At 46.3% G+C, this 20,083-nt stretch overlaps 1 protein-coding gene across 1 annotated transcript in view; it reads right to left on the bottom strand.

Moving 5' to 3' along the window:
- Nucleotides 1–39: 39 nt before the first annotated feature.
- The window catches only part of usp24 (ubiquitin specific peptidase 24), a 47,480-nt gene continuing 27,436 nt past the window's right edge, over nt 40–20,083 (bottom strand). Inside the window, 29 exon segments of the mRNA XM_070446189.1 lie at nt 40–2,447; nt 2,643–2,840; nt 2,920–2,995; nt 3,188–3,266; nt 3,464–3,530; nt 3,664–3,729; nt 3,842–3,955; nt 4,268–4,386; nt 4,471–4,573; nt 4,730–5,027; nt 9,386–9,476; nt 9,479–9,496; nt 9,499–9,602; nt 9,707–9,801; nt 10,167–10,177; nt 10,180–10,316; nt 10,403–10,544; nt 10,718–10,842; nt 10,953–11,281; nt 11,373–11,514; nt 11,608–11,690; nt 11,939–12,037; nt 12,146–12,391; nt 13,896–14,155; nt 16,841–17,032; nt 17,121–17,182; nt 18,042–18,202; nt 18,285–18,355; nt 20,051–20,083. The exon segment at nt 20,051–20,083 is cut by the window's right edge and continues 129 nt beyond it. Coding sequence (XP_070302290.1) covers nt 2,385–2,447; nt 2,643–2,840; nt 2,920–2,995; nt 3,188–3,266; nt 3,464–3,530; nt 3,664–3,729; nt 3,842–3,955; nt 4,268–4,386; nt 4,471–4,573; nt 4,730–5,027; nt 9,386–9,476; nt 9,479–9,496; nt 9,499–9,602; nt 9,707–9,801; nt 10,167–10,177; nt 10,180–10,316; nt 10,403–10,544; nt 10,718–10,842; nt 10,953–11,281; nt 11,373–11,514; nt 11,608–11,690; nt 11,939–12,037; nt 12,146–12,391; nt 13,896–14,155; nt 16,841–17,032; nt 17,121–17,182; nt 18,042–18,202; nt 18,285–18,355; nt 20,051–20,083 — 3,584 coding nt within the window. The 3' untranslated portion in view covers nt 40–2,384.

Raw genomic sequence — 20,083 nt, 5'->3', positions numbered from 1 at the left:
TCACTCCTGTTTCACAGACACACAAAGAACAAGACAAGGTTTACGAAAAAGTTGGGCATTCCAGTTTATTTTATATCAAATTTCCCCATAATCAAACTGATGTACAAATGAAAACTGGGTTTCAACATGAATGGTCCTGCCTCGGACTGGCCTTCAGCAGGAGTGACGCTCAAAGCAGAATGAGACAGAATAAAAACCTGGATCCATGTCATTCCGTAATTCCATCCCTCCCTCCCCCCCTTAACCCCCTCACTACACACCACAGATACAAATAAATTATTGATTGGTTGGTACTGTTCTGAGAAGTACTACAGGTGCTGTTGAGGGTCAAACTGAGCAGTAGGCTCTGAGTGAGGAGTGCTGTGTKACTGGCACACCAGACCTAGAACACACCTGAAAGCTCTGACACAGCCTTCTAAGACCAGGACGAGGGCCCGGTCAGTCTGCTGGTCAATACGCAGCATGGTAACATACACACAGTTCATTATAGCAAGTCATCTGTTGCCAGGTAGGGGATTGGTGTGAGATGGACAAGGGTGAGAAGTGTGAGGGGGAGGAGGGATGCTTAAAAATGGCGCAGACAGAGGGATGCCTCGCTTCGAGCTCTTAGGAAACTTTGCATTTCACTACACCCACAAAAACATCTGCTAAACACGTGTATGTGACCAATAAAATTTGATTTCAGAGATGTGAGGGCAGTTGGGAGATGAAGGCACTAGAATTCTCCCAGGAGTTGGGTTAGGTCAAGAGGTTAGCGGTCAGAGGTCCAGGTGGTGTGGGGTTTGGTATCAGAGCTTAGGGGTCAGAGGTTATGCCCCTCTGTGTTCAAAGGCAAACCTGAACAGACAAAGATAAAAAGGCAAAAAAAGAAAAACCCAGCGCCAAATAATAATGATAAAGCACAGAGTATGGTGTGTGTATATATATATATATATATATATATATATATATATATATATATATATATTATTATAAATAAAAAAGAGGGGAAGACAGTGTGTGTATTTCATTGGCACCCAAAGTAAAACTTGCTCCTGATCTCTCCTCTGGGTGGCACGATGACCTTCTCTCTGGTGTGTGTGTGTGTGTGTGTCACAGGGCAGTGGTGGTGGCATAAGGCATGAGTACAGTGACGTCAGGAGAAACCAAAAACAAAGAAATTAAAATACCTAAAATCCAGCGCTGTGGTTCGCTGTAGGGGAAGGGCGCTGAATGGTTGGTTGGCTTGGTTCCGTTCGTGTTCTAGAACCTTCCGTAGACTGCGTCATCCTAGATACCACTGTGGTTACCGGAGCAACAGACATAGCCATAGGAGCCCGTGTTCTCTACGATGGCATCGGCTGTGTGTACTGTGTGTGTGTGTGTGTGTGTGTGTGTGTGTGTGTGTGTGTGTGTGTGTGTGTGTGTGTGTGTGTGTAAGAAGCTGAAAACTCAGTTTGATGTGATAAGAAGTGCTAACACCAAAAGAAAGACAGGTGCGTGTGATGGTGTGTGTGTTGAGGATGGTTAAGCTGCTCTAGCGGACCTGATCACTGTTGCTCTACTCCACTATAGACTGGGGTGGACTATAAAGTGCATACTTAAAAACCCTGGTTAAACATATGTGTGTCCATGTGTGCGTGTGTGTTCTTCCAGAGCAGGTCATACCGCGGGCTCACACATACACACCTCTACAGAGTGGAGCACAGGAGACTTTAAAATAGTATCTTACATTTCAAATTACAGCTATCGAACAGATCTTTACAATAACGAATATGGTCTGTTTAGTTACATTGGCAAATATGAGCAACAACTTACAAAACAAACCCATCCCTTCCTTGTGAAACAATAGTGGCTACACCTGAAATGACACCCTTTTGCCTATACAGTATAGTACCACTAGCTGTCACTGAACCTTTGGCCTATACAGTTCAGTACCACTAGCTGTCACTGAACCTTTGGCCTATACAGTTCAGTACCACTAGCTGTCACTGAACCTTTGGCCAAAAGTAGTGAACTACAAATGGGTGACATTTCTGACTCAGCCAGTAAAATAATAAACTGCACTGTAACCCATTAGTCTGGTCTCAAAACTCTCCTCCAGCTCCGATTCCATTAGTCTGGTCTCGAAACTCTCCTCCAGCTCTGATTCCATTAGTCTGGTCTCGAAACTCTCCTCCAGCTCTGATTCCATTAATCTGGTCTGTAAACTCTCCTCCAGCTCTGATTCCATTAGTCTGGCCGGAAGTCACTCAAGATATTTCACGCATCCTTTGTCGCTCCGCCGACCAGGCTGTAGCGGGCCTCTCCCTCAAAACTCTGGCCAATCAGAGGTGAAAAGCAGTCTTTTGATTGGCTGTCTGGAGCCTTCTCTCCATTGGAGGGATTGTGTCTGGTAGGAGGAGCTAAGGGTCGACATCCTCCAGATCACTCTTTGAATCACCGAGCATCATGGGAGACTCGGAACCCTGAGATATAGAGAGAGGGGAGAGAGAGATTACAGGAGACGTTACATCTCAGAGTAAGAGATCTTTATGAAACCGATTCATACAAAACTCTCCAGCCAAGATTTTGAGCTCAACCCAGTCCTGAGAAGTGACAAGTCTCTATTCTAGGACCGCTACTGAGCTCTTCATACTTGCTACCTCTCTGTGAAGCTGTACCTGTCGGAGGCTGCGGTCTGCGTTCTCGTTGGCTGGGCTGCCGTCAGAGCCGTTGCTGCTGCCAGATGGCTCCTTCTCGTTGAGCAGTGCTGTGGCGTAGGCCAGCGTGTCCTGGGCTGAGATGGTGCGCTGGAACGTTTTGGCTGTAGACGTCTCATTGGACACGTTGCTCTGAGGAGTCCAGTAGTGTTCTGACATCTGACAGAGAAACACACACTGTTACACTAACCCATACTCTACACACACACACGTCTGAAATTGTGTGCTTGATGCTTGCCTTTTTCTGCAACCACTGCACTGCCCAGCTCCAGTGACCAGACAGATCTTTAAAATAGTCCTTAGCAGGAGCACACCTGGAGAAAGAGACAGACAAACACTTGATGTGAAATCAGGAAGTATGAAATTAGAGGTTTTAACTGAACTGAAATTTCTTTGTTACTTTCATGTACTTGCTGCAACGTTCAAATCTACTTCCATTCAATATTTTCAGCCTGAGACACTATTGGGGCGACATATTTCTCAAAACGGTCTCTGGAGAAACTCACTTCTGTGCCAGGGTAACCAGGAACTTGACACACTGGTAGCAGCGGCTGCTGTCCACGTTGTTACTCTGGTGCATCAATGCTGCAAACAAGAGAAGAGTATCACACACACTTACGCTCTCCACACGCCTTACAAATGCACACGCCTTACAAATACACARGCCCTGCACACGCCTTACAAATACACACGCCCTGCACACGCCTTACAAATACACACGCCCTGCACACGCCTTACAAATACACACGCCCTGCACACACTTCCAGTGGAAGGTAGCCTACCTAGCAGGCCTTTCTCTGACTCAAAGGCGTACTTCAGTCTCTGGGTCTGGAGAGCGTCCTCTACCACCTGAGAACACACGTTACACCGTGTGTATTACACCGCCTCGTCGGGGCATGGATTCCCCATCCCAAACAAATTATTTTCTGTTAATTGCTCAACCCTAATGCACAGACAGGTTTGATTGACAGCGGTCACTCACCAGCAGCTCTTGCAGCAGCTGGAACACGTTCTTCAACTCATGGGGTGGAGCGGTCTCCAACTGGGTCTATATACATAAATGTACACACACACACAGATCAGAATAGTAATGATGTGTTTTGTGCTGGGATTTGGAGTCATCTGTGGAAATGGATTTGTTCAGAACTGGTAGTTCTTACCTTGAGCAGCTGTAGTACTCCGAGGGAGAAGGGTTCGTTACAYAAGGAGCAGTACGTCACCATCTCTATCAGCACAGTCAGAGGGCCTGACAACTCCCGCATCGCAAACATCACCTACAGCCACACAGACAAACAAAATATATAACTGCCTCTTCCATATACACTGAACAAAAATATTACAATTTCAACGATTTTACTGGGTTACAGTTCATATAAAGGAAATAAGTCAATTGAAATAAATTCATTAGGCACTAATCTATGGATTTCACATGACTGGGCAAGGGCGCAGCTAAGGGTGGGCCTGGGAGGGCACCCACTGGGGAGCCGGTCCAAGCCAATCAGAATGAGTTTCCCCCCACAATAGGGCTTTATTACAGACAGAAATACTCCTCAGTGTGCGTGTGTGTGAGACTGTGTGTATGTTACCTCTAGCAGGTAAGGCTGTCCCTCGGGGCTGAAGAGCGAGGCCATGATGTCAGCGTTGAGGGGGAGGAGGCGGGAGGAGGCAGGGATACTGCTCACAATCAGCTTACACACACCTTGATCTGAGAAACACACACAATCACATCAGGTTACACACATCGGCGTATTATGGAACCATCCTAACTGCGGTAAGGCGAGTGTGTTACCATGTGTGTGCTGTGTGTTGAGGTCTGAGTAGAGAGTCATCAGGGCCAGAGTGGAGTGGAGGTGCAGGAACTCTCTGGCCTGGGCTGGACTCCACCTCCGATTCTAGAGTGGGAGAAGGAATCACAGGAACAGGGAGCGAGGGACAGAGAGAGAGAGTGGGAAAAAAGGTAATTCACTTCCAGAACCATCAACAACAACATCCTGTCATATGCATTTCTCTGCAGCGGAGTAAGAATTGAGTGTGTGTGCTGTGAGTACCTGGTTGTTCTGTCTGTTGGGTCCGAGGAGAAAGATGAGCATCCTGCGATACGCTGAGTGTTTCAACAACAAATGGCACGGACCAGAGCCTCTCTGAGCAAAGTTGCTGAAGAGGCTGAAGTATTGGTTGCAGTGTTTGACGTTCTCAGGAACGTCTTTGTCCAATAGGGAGAGGAGCGCGTCGGTCAGGCTGTCTAATCCAGAGTCAGCGAAGTGGAGCGCACTCTCTAAGGTCTTCTCCAAGATGGCTGCCACTACGACCCTCACCTCCCTCACCCCACACTCCAACAGACACACTCTGGAAGGGGGGAGGAGAGAAAAAGAAGAGGGAGAGAAAGAGAAGATCAGTTAGATTGATGAGTAGAAATGTAAGATATAAGTAGTAGTACTACAGTGGTTCTGTGTAGAGTAGTAGTATTATAGTATTTAAAATAAATAAATGATTTCACCTTTATTTAACCAGGTAAGCTATTTGAGAACAAGTTTTCATTTACAACTGCGACCTGGCCAAGATAAAGCAAAGCAGTGCGACACATGGAATAAACAAGCGTAGTCAATAACACAATAGAAAAAAAAGAAAGTCTATATACAGTGTGTGCAAATGGCGTTAGGAGGTAGGCAATAAATAGGCCGTAGCAGCAAAGTAATTACAATTTAGCAGATTAACACTGGAGTGATAAATGAGCAGATGATGTGCAAGTAGAGATACTGGTGTGCAAAAGAGCAGAAAAGTAAATAAAAACAATATGGGGATGAGGTAGGTAGATTGGGTGGGCTATTTACAGATGGGCTATTTACAGCTGCAGCGATCGGTTAGCTGCTCACATTGCTGATGTTTAAAGTTACTGAGGTAAATATAAGTCTCCAGCTTCAGTGATTTTTGCAATTAGTTCCAGTCACTGGCAGCAGAGAACTGGAAGGAAAGGCGGCCAAAGGAGGTGTTGGCTTTGGGGATGACCAGTGAGAAATACCTGCTGGAGCGCGTGCTACGGATGGGTGTTGTTATCATGACCAGTGAGCTGAGATAAGGCGGAGCTTTACCTAACATAGACTTATAGATGACCTGGAGCCAGTGGGTCTGGCGACGAATATGAAGCGAGGGCCAGCCGACGAGAGCATACAGGTTGCAGTGGTGGGTGGTATAAGGGGCTTTGGTAACAAAACGGATGGCACTGTGATAGACTGCATCCAGTTTGCCGAGTAGAGTATTGGAAGCTATTTTGTAGATGACATCACCGAAGTCGAGGATTGGTAGGATAGTCAGTTTTACTAGGGTAAGTTTGGCGGCGTGAGTGAAGGAGGCTTTGATGCGAAATAGAAAGCCGATTCTAGATTTGATTTTGGATTGGAGATGTTTAATATGAGTCTGGAAGGAGAGTTTACAGTCTAGCCAGACACCTAGGTATTTGTAGTTGTCAACATATTCTAGGTCAGAACCGTCCAGGGTAGTGATGCTAGTCGGGCGGGCGGGTAGCGAACGGTTGAAAAGCATGCATTTGGTTTTACTAGCATTTAAGAGCAGTTGGAGGCCACGGAAGGAGTGTTGTATGGCATGGAAGCTCATTTGGAGGTTAGTTAACACAGTGTCCAAAGAAGGGCCAGACGTATACAGAATGGCGTCGTCTGCGTAGAAGTGGATCAGGGAATCACCCGCAGCAAGAGTGACATCATTGATATATACAGAGAAAAGAATCGGTCCGAGAATTGTACCCTGTGGTACCCCCATAGAGACTGCCAGAGGTCCGGACAACAGGCCCTCCGATTTGACACACTGAACTCTATCTGCGAGTTAGTTGGTGAACCAGGCGAGGCAGTCATTTGAGAAACCAAGGCTATTGAGTCTGCCGATAAGAATACGGTGATTGACAGAGTCGAAAGCCTTGGCCAGGTCGATGTAGACAGCTGCACAGTACTGTCTTTTATCGATGGCGGTTATGATATCGTTTAGTACCTTGAGCGTGGCTGAGGTGCACCCGTGACCAGCTCGGAAACCAGATTGCACAGCGGAGAAGGTACGGTGGGATTCGAAATGGTCAGTGATCTGTTTATTAACTTGGCTTTCGAAGACTTTAGAAAGGCAGGGCAGGACGGATATAGGTCTATAACAGTTTGGGTTTAGAGTGTCACCCCCTTTGAAGAGGGGGATGACCGCGGCAGCTTTCCAATCTTTAGGGATCTCGGACGATACGAAAGAGAGGTTGAACAGACTGGTAATAGGGGTTGCAACAATTGCGCCGGATAGTTTTAGAAAGAGAGGGTCTGGATTGTCTAGCCCAGCTGATTTGTACGGGTTCAGGTTTTGCAGCTCTTTCAGAACATCTGCTATCTGGATTTGGGTGAAGGAGAAGCTGGGGAGGCTCGGGCAAGTAGCTGCGGGTGGGCGGAGCTGTTGGCCGGTGTTGGGGTAGCCAGGAGGAAACATGGCCAGCCATAGAGAAATGCTGGCAATTTACCATTAATTAACAAATATTTGTTTGGCATCTTCAGGTCTCTACACATACAAATTKAATCAAATGTTATTTGTCACATGCACCGAATACAACAGGTGTGGACCTTACATTGAAATGCTTACTTACAATCCCTTAACCAACAACGCAGTTCAGAAAAATAAGTATTTTAGTAAATACTTTAACTGAAGTAAAAAATAAAAAATTATTAAAATAATTAAAGAGCAACAATAGAATAACAGTAGCGAGGCTATATACACCGGTACAGAGTCAATGTGCGGGGGCACAGGTTAGTCGAAGTAATTGAGGTAATATGTACGTAGAGGTAATGTGACTATGTATAGACAATAAACAGAGTAGCAGCAGCGTAAAAATGGGGGGGGGGGGGGGCAATGGAAATAGTCCGGGTAGCAATTTGATTAGTTGTTCAGGAGTCTTATGGCTTGGGGGTAGAAACTTAAGAAGCCGTTTGGACCTAGACTTGGCGCTCCGGTACCGCTTGCCGTGCGGTAGCAGAGAAAACAGTCTATGACTAGGATGGCTGGAGTCTTTGACAATTTTTAGGGCCTTCCTCTGACACCACCTGGTATAGAGGTCCTGGATGGCAGGAAGCTTGGCCCCAGTGATGTACTGGGCCGTATGCACTACCCTCTGTAGTACCTTGCGGTCGGAGGCCGAGCAGTTGCCATACCAGGTGGTGACGCAATCAGTCAGGATGCTCTCGATGGTTCAGCTGTAGAACCTTTTGAGGATCTGAGGACCCATGCTGAATCTTTTCAATATCCGGAGGGGCCATAAGCATTTTTGTGCCCTCTTCACAACTGTCTTGGTCCAAACACACCATGATCGTTCGTTGGTGATGTGGACACCAAGGAACTTGGAAGCCCTCAACCTGCGCCACTACAGCCCTGTCGATGAGAATGGGGGCGTGCTCTGCCCTTATTTTCCTGTAGTCCACGATCATCTCCTTTGTCTTGATCACGTTGAGGGAGATGTTATCCTGGCGTCTCTGACCACCTCTCTATAGGCTTTCTCATCGTTGTCGGTGATCAGGCCTACCACTGTTGTGTCGTCGGAAAACTTGGTGTTGGGAGTTGTGCTTGGCCATTCAGTCATGGGTGAAGGGACWGAGTACGCACCCCTGAGGGACCCCCAAGTTGAGGATCAGCGTGGCAGATGTGTTGTTACCTACCCTTACCACCTGGCGATGCGCGCCTTTGGAACATCTACATTAAAAAAGTTGAATAAATCTATTTAATATACACCATCACAATAAATCCATTATTTATTTTAGTCTGGTCTAAAAGAAACATTATGATATGAAGAAAATATATTTCAGAAGAACAGAATAGGAATCGGCCTAATGTATGCTTTCTGGCTATGCGCCATGCCATAGGCTGTAGGCTAGTTCATTTAGCAGAAAAGATGCCTATAAGTCCCATTATTTTATATCCGATTTTTTTTGTTAGAATAATATAATTGAATATAATTAAATAAATAAAAAATCCCATTCCGGAGCAAGTGCGCATATGAAGGGGCTTCGTTGAGCATAAAAGTGATCATTTGAAACAGGTCTTATACTCTAGATTTAGTTTAGGCAATTTTAGTTGTGAATTATACAAACCTGTCTGTCTTCAGAATCAAAACATACAATGGGCTTCATGATGCGACTATAGGCTATTGACTATTTGAAAGAGTTTGCATAAGCTCTAATATGCAAATGAAGGTTCTACATGCAACATTTTAAACACTTGGACTGAATCATCACCTTAGAAAGGGCTGTCCATGTCACTGCGTTTGGCATTGAAACATCCACAATGACCACGTTCTCCACTCAGTTTCAACCTGTTGTTGAACTTCTTTCTTCAAATTGATCACAGTGAGGTAAATATTTTTTGCCTAATGGTGAGTTTTAAAAGCATGATACTGTTTTGATGTGTTTTGATGTGATTTACGATTTCATGTGCATTGATGTCAGAGTGGTTAGAGGAACAATAGAGCCCCGAGTAGCAGGCCATTATGACCTGACGGTCGTTAGGGAGCTGGGTACTACCAACATGTTCAAAGTGCATAAGAGGAGATTACCGTGACTCAATGGTCACATAACTCATGACTGCCGGTGTGACGGTAATACGGTCACCGCAACAGCTCTAAGTAGTAGAATAGTAGTATAATAGCAGTACTATAGCAGTATTATAGTAGTACTGACTTGGTGATCTCTCGTCCCTCAGGTCCCACCAGGTACTGAGCCATCCAGTGACAGGCTTCACTGCTTTTAGACAGCAGCACCTCCACCGTGTCATCCACTCCTCTGTGTCCACCGCAGCTTCTTTTTGGTGTGGAGGTAGGTGTGGAACAGGAAGTGGACTGCTAGCTGGAGACTGACTCTGGCCATGGCCTGATAGGCTGGGTGCTTCAGCTTTGTCCTGCAACACACACACACACACACCTTATAAGCAGTTTTAAAAGAGTCAGGCATAACTTTGAATTATGCAGACACGTCTCTGTTATCTTACACACACACAATACCGCGTTGACGGAGGCCAGTGACAGAGTGAAGTTGAAGTAGTCGCTGTTGTACACATCTCTGTTCTTCATAAACTTCAGGTTCTCATCTCTCACCATCTATAGAGATGTATAGACAGAAGAGACAGAGAGAGACACAGAGAGAGAGAGGGACACAGAGAGAGACACAGAGAGAGACACAGACAAGAGAGAGAGAGAAACACAGAAATGGAGGGGGAAGGGGAGAGGAGTTTGTCTGTGTGCCACAAGACAGTGTTATACTGCACTGTTGGAGCTAGGAACAAAAGCATTTCGCTCCACCCATAATAAACATCTGCTAAATATGTGTATGTGACCAATAACATTTGATTAGCGAACTGAGCTAAAGCCTAGGCATTAACACAGGGTGCTTTTTTAAAGTCCTCAGGTCTCAGGCAAGGTGACTGATTACAAAATGTGGTCCCGAACAAGTCCAGTGTAGTTACCTGGTAGATCAGCAGGGCATCTTCTCCACAAACAGTCCTTTCTTCTCTCCCTTCCGTACGAGGCGGGTCAGGACAGAGAGACGGTCATTGTTGGCCCTGGCAGGGCGAGGGGACGACTGGGGACTGACGTCTGGGCTAGAGGGCGCCGAACTACATGGAAGAGAGAGGGTTACAGTGTGAGTTGTGTGTGTGTGTGCATGAGGTGTGTGTATGTAGGCTGTGTGTGTGAGACTCACAGCGTGAGGTCTTCTGCCTCTTGCCTCATGACGCTGACTCTGCTCTTCTTAGGGAGAACAGGAGAGTTCTGGTCACTGATCCTCTGGTAGAACAACATGTAGGCGTTCCAATACCGCCGCCGCACATCCGGGTAGGGGTTAGCTACACACAAACAAAGTGATGTTAGGTTGGATATTTTATAAGTTTGTCATTAATGTACAGAAGGAACTGAAAAAAAAGTGGACCAAGGACACTACCCAGAGGGACCCTAAAAATGCTAGCGCTGCGAATGTTCCATTTACATCCACTATTTGGTCTACCTAAATAGGACTTACACTGATCGTAGACTTTAGGCCGGTACTCTCCTCCAAAGCACTCGTATTCCAGTGTCTCATCGTTCATGTCAAACTCCTCGACCACATTGTCATTAAACTTATACCACCTTCCTCTAGCACTTCCCCTACAGGAGAGGAGAGCAGAATGGTAAGATGACTATTTATGATCAATGTAATTTCCTTGTCTTAAAAAATATGATATTTGTTTATAACACTTAAGTGTTAAGTCTCTCACCGTCGGTCCTTTATGAAGGAGTAGTAATGTCCAGCGTGTGCCTGTCCGCTGTGGACTACGACTCCCACCAGCTCGTAGTTCTCAGAGATAGTGACCTTCTTCCTGGGTGAGCCACCTGCCTCCCCCCGGCCCTCTCCCCCCTCCGCCCCCCCATCCTGACGAGCCATGCCAGACACTGTGTAGGGCTCCATGTTCAGCACCCAGGGAAACCTGATCTGCTCGTCGTATTTGATGGAGCGTCCGCTCTCCCAGTCGAAACCGAAGCGCATCAGATGGATACAGAGAACACTGGGTAGGGACTTTATGCAGGTCCGCTTCACTGTGGTACGCTGGAGAGATACGTACACCGCGTTAACATAAATGTTCACACAACACTGGACAGCAACTTAATAAACACCCTCTTTATACACACACACACACCTTCTCCTTGCACTTTTCGCAGTAGTAGGCGTTGGTTCCTTCTAGCACCTCCCCCCTGACAAACTGGTCCAATGAGATCTCCAGACTCTGACAGGAAGTCACACCCAGGTTCAGCGCCATAAACGTCTCCTCTCGCTCATACCTATGATCAGGGATCACAGGTTATAGTTAGGAGTTTATACGTGATGGCTGCCTTTGTTTTTGTGTGTGTGTGTGTGTGTGTCTGTGAGCTCACCGGTGAGGGCAGTCTTTGCAGATCTTCTGATCAGAGAAGATTCCCTGGAAAGTATTCTTGAAGATCTGCTCACGGCCGATTTTCTGAAAAATAAGACAGACCCAACATCTCTATAATTATAAAGGTGTGTGTTGTGTTACATTGTAGTACACACACGTGTTAAGTAGATGTGAATAGTGGAGTGTGTGTTACATTACATTTGACATATAAACTAGCGAGGTGAGACAACAACACATCAATCGTATCAAGTACATTTTTCCTCCACAAAGTATTTATCAGCAAAGTCAGTGCTAGTGGGAAAAGACAAGTGCCTTTTGTTATTGTGTGTTACCTTGAGGTGCTCGTCCAACTGGTCCACCAGTGAAGTGAAGAACTCATAGGCATCCTGCTGCTCCCGTACATACAGCTCCTTATTCCACATCTTAAAGATCTACAGAAACACATAGACCTGTTATTTCTGACCGAAACATGGCTAGTCAGTTGGGTATGTGCTGTGTATTAGAATGAGTGTGTGTGTGTAGTGCGCATGTTTAGACACCTTCCAGAAGTTCTCAGGGACGTAGTACTGCAGCTTGCTCTCCATCAGGTGTCCGAACAGAGACTGGACCTGACAGAAAACACTCTCGTCTGGCTGCTCCGTGTCGTCCTCTATAGACAGAAAGGCCTCAGCCAGGCCAGGCTGCATGTACAGCTGCTGGAAAACAGCATTCATATAGCAGGTGGCTCCACCGTTCTTTAACCCTACGAACCCCGACACAGAGCGACTGTCCACCGGCGGGAGGAACTGGGAGAGGGGCACGGAAGGAGGGAATAGGAGAAGAGAGTTAGACACTGAAGGTAGAAACATTACATACCTGTAAACGCTTCAGTCCTACACGCACACCAGGGGAGTAACGGCACACGTATTCATACAGAACCGTTCGGTACGGAGACCCCGTTTGTTCCGCACTGTGCACCCGAATGAATACATAAAAAAACATAAAAACACTAGGCCTATAGGCTGTTCCTACGCTGCATGGTAGGCCAATGTCTCCAGTAAATCTGAGCTGAAGAGATATTTCAGGCTATTCCGTTAACACAACTAGAGCCTATGGACACGTTGTAATCCAAATTCAAATCTTAATTGCCACATTTCAAACTGTCCTGGGGTCGATAAACCAGGATTGGACGTTCCCACCACCATTGTTTAAATCTCCCGTTTGGGAACATTTCGGCTTCCCAGTAGAGTACAACGATGATGGACAACGCCTCAAATATGGTCGACACATTTACGCCGACATCACCCCAGTATACCGGAGCAAAACAGAAACGCAAAGAAAACAACACATCGCCTCCCCTCTGCATTCAAGCAGGCCTTGGCAGCTGATTGTGACAGAGCCAAAGAACAAGAGCGATAGGTAGGCTATTCTCTGTGCTTGAGAATWGTTTTTTTTTCAGCACCTCGTGAAAGTACTCGAGCCAACGTTACGAAGTTCCCTCTCGCACCCATTTTAGCAAACAGGTAGTAGACTACCCACTCTATATAAGCAAGCCAAAGCTTTCCATGAATTGGCCAATGTACACTGTGTTGGGCTTACTTAACAGTTAATGCCTATCACATTACCCCAGAAGGAGATGTATCATGCTACAGACACGCTCCCTTTATGAGTCACAAGTACCCATCTGGCACTGAAAGAGGCAGTGTCACGGTGCGTTCGTAACTAAGATGGAAGAGGGAATTTACCATATACGACTGAGGGAAAAAATCCACTTGAACGGCCGTCAAACTCATAATTACTAGTGGGAAACTAGTACATCATCCTGAGAACCCACTTCACCCGCATGCTGACCTCTGACGTCCCCAACTAAGGAAATGTACAACAGCATTTTCGGCAGTTAAATGCAACAAAACATTATTTATAAGAAAAAGCTATCTATTTATGTGGTTTTTGAACTCTATAATTTGTTTGCAAGCATGATAGCTGTTCTTTTAGTTTATGGTTGACGCAGTGTGTTGGCCATTAGCCAATCGGCGTTTCTCAAACAGAGTTAAAATCACATGAATGCATCCAACTGGTATTTACGACTTCATAACTGGTAAACTCCCACCTCCCACAAATGCAGCATCAGAGTGGAAACTTGAGGCCCAACATAACAATCCAGTCACAACAGACAACGTCAGGAACATTGTGAATGCTGAACATTGTGAAACGTGAACGTAAAACGTACCAAACGGCAGGTTTGGTGAACCGTTACACCCATCTGTGTGTGTGCGCGCGCATGAGAGCAAAAATGTGTGTGAGACTCACGTCAAACTCCTTGCTGAGCGAGGGGTCTGACTGGTGGTGCATGGACAGCAGTTCTCTGGTGATGAGCTGTAGGTTGGCCACAGAGCTGTCTGCCAGCATCACCAGCACCTCGTAGGCTGCCAGTCTACTGCTGGCCGTACTGCACTTGGGGAAGAAGTCGTGGCTGGGGGGGGAGCTGGAGGCGGGGTTAGACGTGTTCAGGATGATGCGGGATGCTCGGAAGAGGAAGTCATCTAACAGCTGCTGGATCAGAGAGGGACCTGTGGAGAAAACACACACATGCTGTAAATGTGAAAGTCTTGTATTAAGCGACTTTGAAATCCGAACTGCCTGGACTGTCTTGTAATGTTAGAAGACAGGAAATGATACTGAACAAAAATATAAAAATGCAACATGTCTAAGATTATACAGTTACAATTCATATAAGGACATCAGTCAATAAAAAAGAAATCATAAGGCCCAAATCTATAGATTTCCTATGACTGGGAAAACAGATATGCATCTGTTGGTCACAGATACCTTGAAAAAAAAAAAGTAGGGGTGTGGATCAGAAAACCAGCCAGTATCTGGTGTGAACACCATTTGCCTCATGCAGCCCGACACATCTCCTTCACATAGAGTTGATCAGGCTGTTGATTGTGGCCTGTGGAATGTTATCCCACTCCTCTTCAATGGCTGTGCAAAGTTGCTGGACATTGGCGGGAACTGGAAAAGYCCGTTGTACACGTCGATCCAGAGTATCCCAAACATGGTGAATGGGTGACATGTGTGGTGAGTATGCAGGCCATGGAAGAACTGGGACATTTTTCGCTTCCAGGAATTGTGTATAGATCCTTGCGACATGGGGTTGTCCATTATCATGCTGAAACATGAGGTTGTGGCGACCGATGACAGGCACGACAATGGGCCTCAGGATCTCGTCATTCAAATTGCCATCGATAAATTGCATTGTGTTTGTTTTACGTGGCTTATGCCTGCCCATACAATAACCGCACCACCACCATGGGGCACTCTGTTCACAATGTTGACATCAGCAATCCACTCGCCAACACGACGCCATACATGTGGGTCTGCGGTTGTGAGGTCGGTTGGACGTACTGCCAAATTCTCTAAAACGACGTTGGAGGTGGCTTATGGTAGAGAAATGAACATTAGACATTCATGCTAATTATACACTCCCTCAAAACTTGAGACATCTGTGACATTGTGCTGTGTGACACAAAACTGCCCACTTTAGAGTGGCCTTTAATTGTCCCTAGCACAAGGTACACCTGTGGAATGATCATCCGGTTTAATCAGCTTCTTGATATGCCACACCTCATGTGGATGGATTATCTTGACAAAGGAGAAATGCTCACTAACATGGAGATAAACAAATTTGTGCACAAAATTTGAGAGAAATAAGCTTTTTGTGCGTAAGGAACATTTCTGGGATCATTTATTTAATCTTATGAACCACATGACCAACACTTTATATGTGGTTTATATTTTTGTTCAGTGTAACTTGCAATTGTGCTGTAGCGTCTCCCTACCACTGCAAAGCATTCGGGAAATGTAACCTTAAAGGATCTGATCTATATGTGTGTATGTATGGCTGTCTGTGTTCTGATGTGTGTGTGTGTGTGTACACACTGTGTTCTGATGGTGTATATGTACAGTGCATTGGGAAAGTATTCAGACCCCTTGACTTCTCCCACATTTTGATTTGGAAAGGCACACARACACCTGTTTATATAAGGTCCCACAGTTGACAGTGCATGTCAAAGCAAAAACCATGCCATTAGGTCGAAGGAATTGTCCGTAGAGCTCCAAGACAGGATTGTGTCGAGGCACAGATCTAGGGAAGGGTACAAAAAAATGTCTGCAGCATTGAAGGTCGCCAAGAAGACAGTGGCCTCCATCYTTCTTAAATGGAAGAAGTTTGGAACCACCAAGACTCTCCAACTGAGCAATCGGGGGAGAAGGGCCTGGGTCAGGGAGGTGACCAAGAACCCGATGGTCACTCTGACAGAGCTCCAGAGTTCCTCTATGGAGATGYGAGWAACTTCCAGAAGGACAACCATGTCTGCAGCACTTCACCAATCAGGCCTTTATGGTAGAGTGGCCAGACGGAAGCTACTCTTCAGTAAAAAGGCACATGACCGCCCGGTTGGAGTTTGCCAAAAGGCACCTAAAGGACTATGACCATGAGAAACAAGATTCTCTCTGAAACCAAGATTGAACTCTTTGGCCTGAATGGCAAGCATCACGTCTGGAGGAAACCAAGCACCATCCCTACGGTGAAGCATGGTGGTGGTGGCAGCCTCATGCTGTGGGAATGCTTTCCAGCGGCACTGACTGGGAGACTAGTCAGGATCGAGGGAAAGATGAACGGAGCAAAGTACAGAGAGATCCTTGACAGATTGGGGCGAAGGTTCACCTTCCAACAGGACAACGACCCCAAGCACAAAGCCAAGACAACGCAGGAGCAGCTTCGGAACAAGTCTCTGAATGTCCTTGAGTGGCCCAGACAGATCCCGGACTTGAAGCCATCGAACATCTCTGGAGAGACCTGAAAATAGCTGTGCAGCGACGCTCCCCATCCAACCTGACAGAGATTGAGAGGATCTGCAGAGAATGGGAGAAACTCCCCAAATACAGGTGTGCCAAGCTTGTAGCGTCATACCCAAGAAGACTCAAGGCTGTAATCGCTGCCAATGGTGCTTCAACAAAGTGCTGAGTAAAGGGTCTGAATACCTATGTAAATGTTATTATTTTATTTTAATTTTTTTACACTTGCAAAAATTAATAAAAACTGTTTTTGCTTTGTCATTATGGGGTATTGTGTGTAGATTGATGAGGGGGAAAACTATTTAATACATTTTAGAATAAGGCTGTAACGTAACAAAATGTGGAAAAAGTCAAGGGGTCTGAATACTTTCCYAAGGCACGGTATATGAACTCACCCAGTTGTTCCTTCTCTGTGCCACAGAGTGACAGTAGTGTTTTGATGAGGCGGAGGTGTCCAGCCTGCAGGATGTTGTCAGCCTCACTGGTCTCCATCTCAGAGCTCCAGCTGGGCTCAAAGTTATCCAACCAGCTGATCTCATCTTCCAACATGGCCACGGCACTCACTGACAACACCTCCATCTCCGAACCTGGAGTGGGACAGGAGCATTCATCATGTGTCAATGAGTGTTGGAAAAGTGTTGCTGTGTGTGTGTGTGTGCATGCGTGTAAACTTACTGGTCAAGTCATCCAGTAGTTGACATCGCAGGTCAAAGTACTCTGTACACTGTGACAGCAACCTGGACAGACAGAACAATATTACACTCAGATAGACACAACAGACAGGACAAAATACACAGAACAAAACAGGCCGTGGCGCTATACATCCATGTACACTTACAACTAGCTACAGCTATATGACGCTGTACATCAGCTTTTAAGTGATATTTTCCAAGTTACATGCTGACTAGACCAGGCGCGCGCAGGCATCCGCGTGCATGTTGATTTTGTCCAGACGCGATCAGGACACGCAGGTTGAAACAAACTCTGAACCAACTATATTAATTTGGGGACAGGTTGAGAAGCATTAAACATTCATGGTAATTTAGCTAGCTAGATTGATGTTGCCAACAAATTGTTCCTGAGATATAAACTTCAGGTTATTTTACCTGAAATGCACAAGGTCCTCTAACAATTAATCCACAGATAAAAGGGTAAACCGAGTTTGTTTCTAGTAATCATTCCGCCGTCAGTCTTCTTCTTTGGACGTTATATGGTGGTTGGCAACCAACTTTAGGTGTATTACCACCACCAACTGGACTGGAGTGCGGACCTCAGTTCATCTTTCAATCACCCACGTCGGTATATGTTCCTAAAAACCAATGAGGAGATGGGAGAGACGGGACTTGCAGCGCATCAAGCGTTACAAATAGAACCAAGTTCTATTTTAGCGCCTGGCTACGCAGACGCTCGTTGACACACGCGAGCAGTTTGGATGCAATGATTGAATAACATGTATGTTATTCAAATCATTGCAAGCAGTGTGGTCAGCATGTTAGTCCATCTATCATCTGTCACGGATAATTRGGCGCAATCTGCTGTTTAACATAACTTACTACTGCCTCCCAGTAGCAACGACAACAACACGTGTGTGTGTACCTCTGGTTGACTCCTCTCATGACAGACGTGGGGCTCCAGAGAGGCAGCTGGGAGGCGAGGACGACTCGGAGCAGGAACACGTTGGGTTTGACGATCTCAGGGAACGCAGAGCTGTCGGATTGGCTCAGAGTGTACAGCTGGTCACATGCCACGCGCCGGATCTGACAGAGACACGGGTTAGAACCCACACACACACACACACACACACACTCAGTCTCACACACCAACACACATCCTAGGTACCTCTCCACTGGCTGATCCTAGCAGGATGTCGATGATGAAGTCGCTGACACAGGGGAGGATGTAGAATGAGCCTGGAGAGACACACACACACTGTTAGCATTCTGTCATTACAAAACAGTGTCTGTGTGTCAAATCAAAGCCACATTGTATTCATCATTTGCTTTGTAAACAACAGATGTAGACTAACAGTGAAATGCTTACTTACGGGCACTTCCCAACAATGCAGAGAGAGAGAAAATAGAGAAATCATAGAAAAGTAAAACACATAATAATAAATACACAATGAGCAGCGATAACTTGGCTCTACACACGGGATACCAATACCGAGTCGGTGTGCAGGGGTACGAGGTAATTGAGGTAGATATGTACATAGAACTAAGAATAAAGTCACAGATAGACAAAAAAAAGTTGGTGCAAAAAGGGTCGATGCACATAGTCTGGGTAGCTATTTGGTTAACTATTTAGCTGTCCTATGGCTTGGGGGTAGAAGCTGTTCAGGGTTCTGTTGGTTCCAGACTCGGTGCATCGGTAGCACTTGCCATACAGTAGCAGAGAGAACAGTCTATGACTTGTGTGGCTGGAGTAAGTGACCATTTTTAGGGCCTTCCTGTGACACCGCCTGGTATACAGGTCCTGGATGGCAGGGAGCTCGGCCCCAGTGATATACGCACTACCCTCTGTAGGGCCTTGCGGTCAGATGCCAAGCAGTTGCAATACCAAGCGGTGATGCCGCCAGTCAAGATGCTCTCAATTCTGAGCAGTATAACTTTTTGAGGATCTGCCCAAGCCAAATCTTTTCAGCCTCCTGAGGGGGAAGAGGCATTGTCGTGCCCTTTTCAAGACTGTGTTGGTGTGTGTGGACCATGATAGATCCTTAGTGATGTGGACACCGAGGAACTTGAAGRTCTCGACCCCTCCACTACTGCCCCGTTGATGTGAATMGGGGRGTGCTCGGCCCTCTGTTTCCTGTAGTCCACGATCAGCTCCTTTGTCTTGCAGACGTTGAGGGAGAGGATATTGTTCTGACACCACACTGCCAGGTCTCTGAACTCCTCCCTATAGGCTGTCTCATCATCGTCAATGATCAGGCCAACCATTGTCGTGCCGTCAGCAAACTTAATGATAGTGTTGAAGTAGTACGTGGCAACGCAGTCGTGGGTGAACAGGGAGTACAGGAGGGGACTAACCACGCACCCGAGGGGCAACCGCGGTGAGGGTCAGCATGGCAGATGTTTTGTTGCCTACCCTCATCACCTGGGGGCAGCTCATCAGGAAGTCCCGGATCCAGATGCAGAGGGAGGTGTTCAGTCCCAGGGAGCTTAACTTAGTGATGAGCTTGGAGGGCACTATGGTGTTGAATGCTGAGCTGTAGTCAATTAACAGCATTCTCACATAGGTGTTCCTTTTGTCCAGGTGGGAAAGGCCAGTGTGGAGTGCAAAAGAGATTGCGTCATCTGTGGATCTATTGGGGCAGTATGTGAATTGGAGTGGGTCTAGGTTTCTGGGATGATGGTGTTGATATGAACCATGACCAGCCTTTCAAAGCATTTCATGGCTACAGATGTGAGTGCTATGGGGCGATAGTAATTTAAACATGTTACCTTGGCATTATTGGGCACAGGGACTATGGTGGTCTGCTTGAAACATGTAGGTATTACAGACTGGGTCAGGGTTTGAAAATGTCAGTGTGTGTTACCTAGCTGCAGTGTTCGTAGCTGTAGACAGGTGAGCAGTAGAGACAGAGTGTGTGTGTGTGTGTGTGTTACCTAGCTGCTGTGTTCGTAGCTGTAGACAGGTGA

The sequence above is a fragment of the Salvelinus sp. IW2-2015 genome, linkage group LG13 (assembly GCF_002910315.2).
Source record: "Salvelinus sp. IW2-2015 linkage group LG13, ASM291031v2, whole genome shotgun sequence".
NCBI lineage: Eukaryota > Metazoa > Chordata > Actinopteri > Salmoniformes > Salmonidae > Salvelinus > Salvelinus sp. IW2-2015.
Note: the sequence above shows the minus strand (reverse complement) of the source record. Positions and strands in the feature narration are given on the sequence as shown.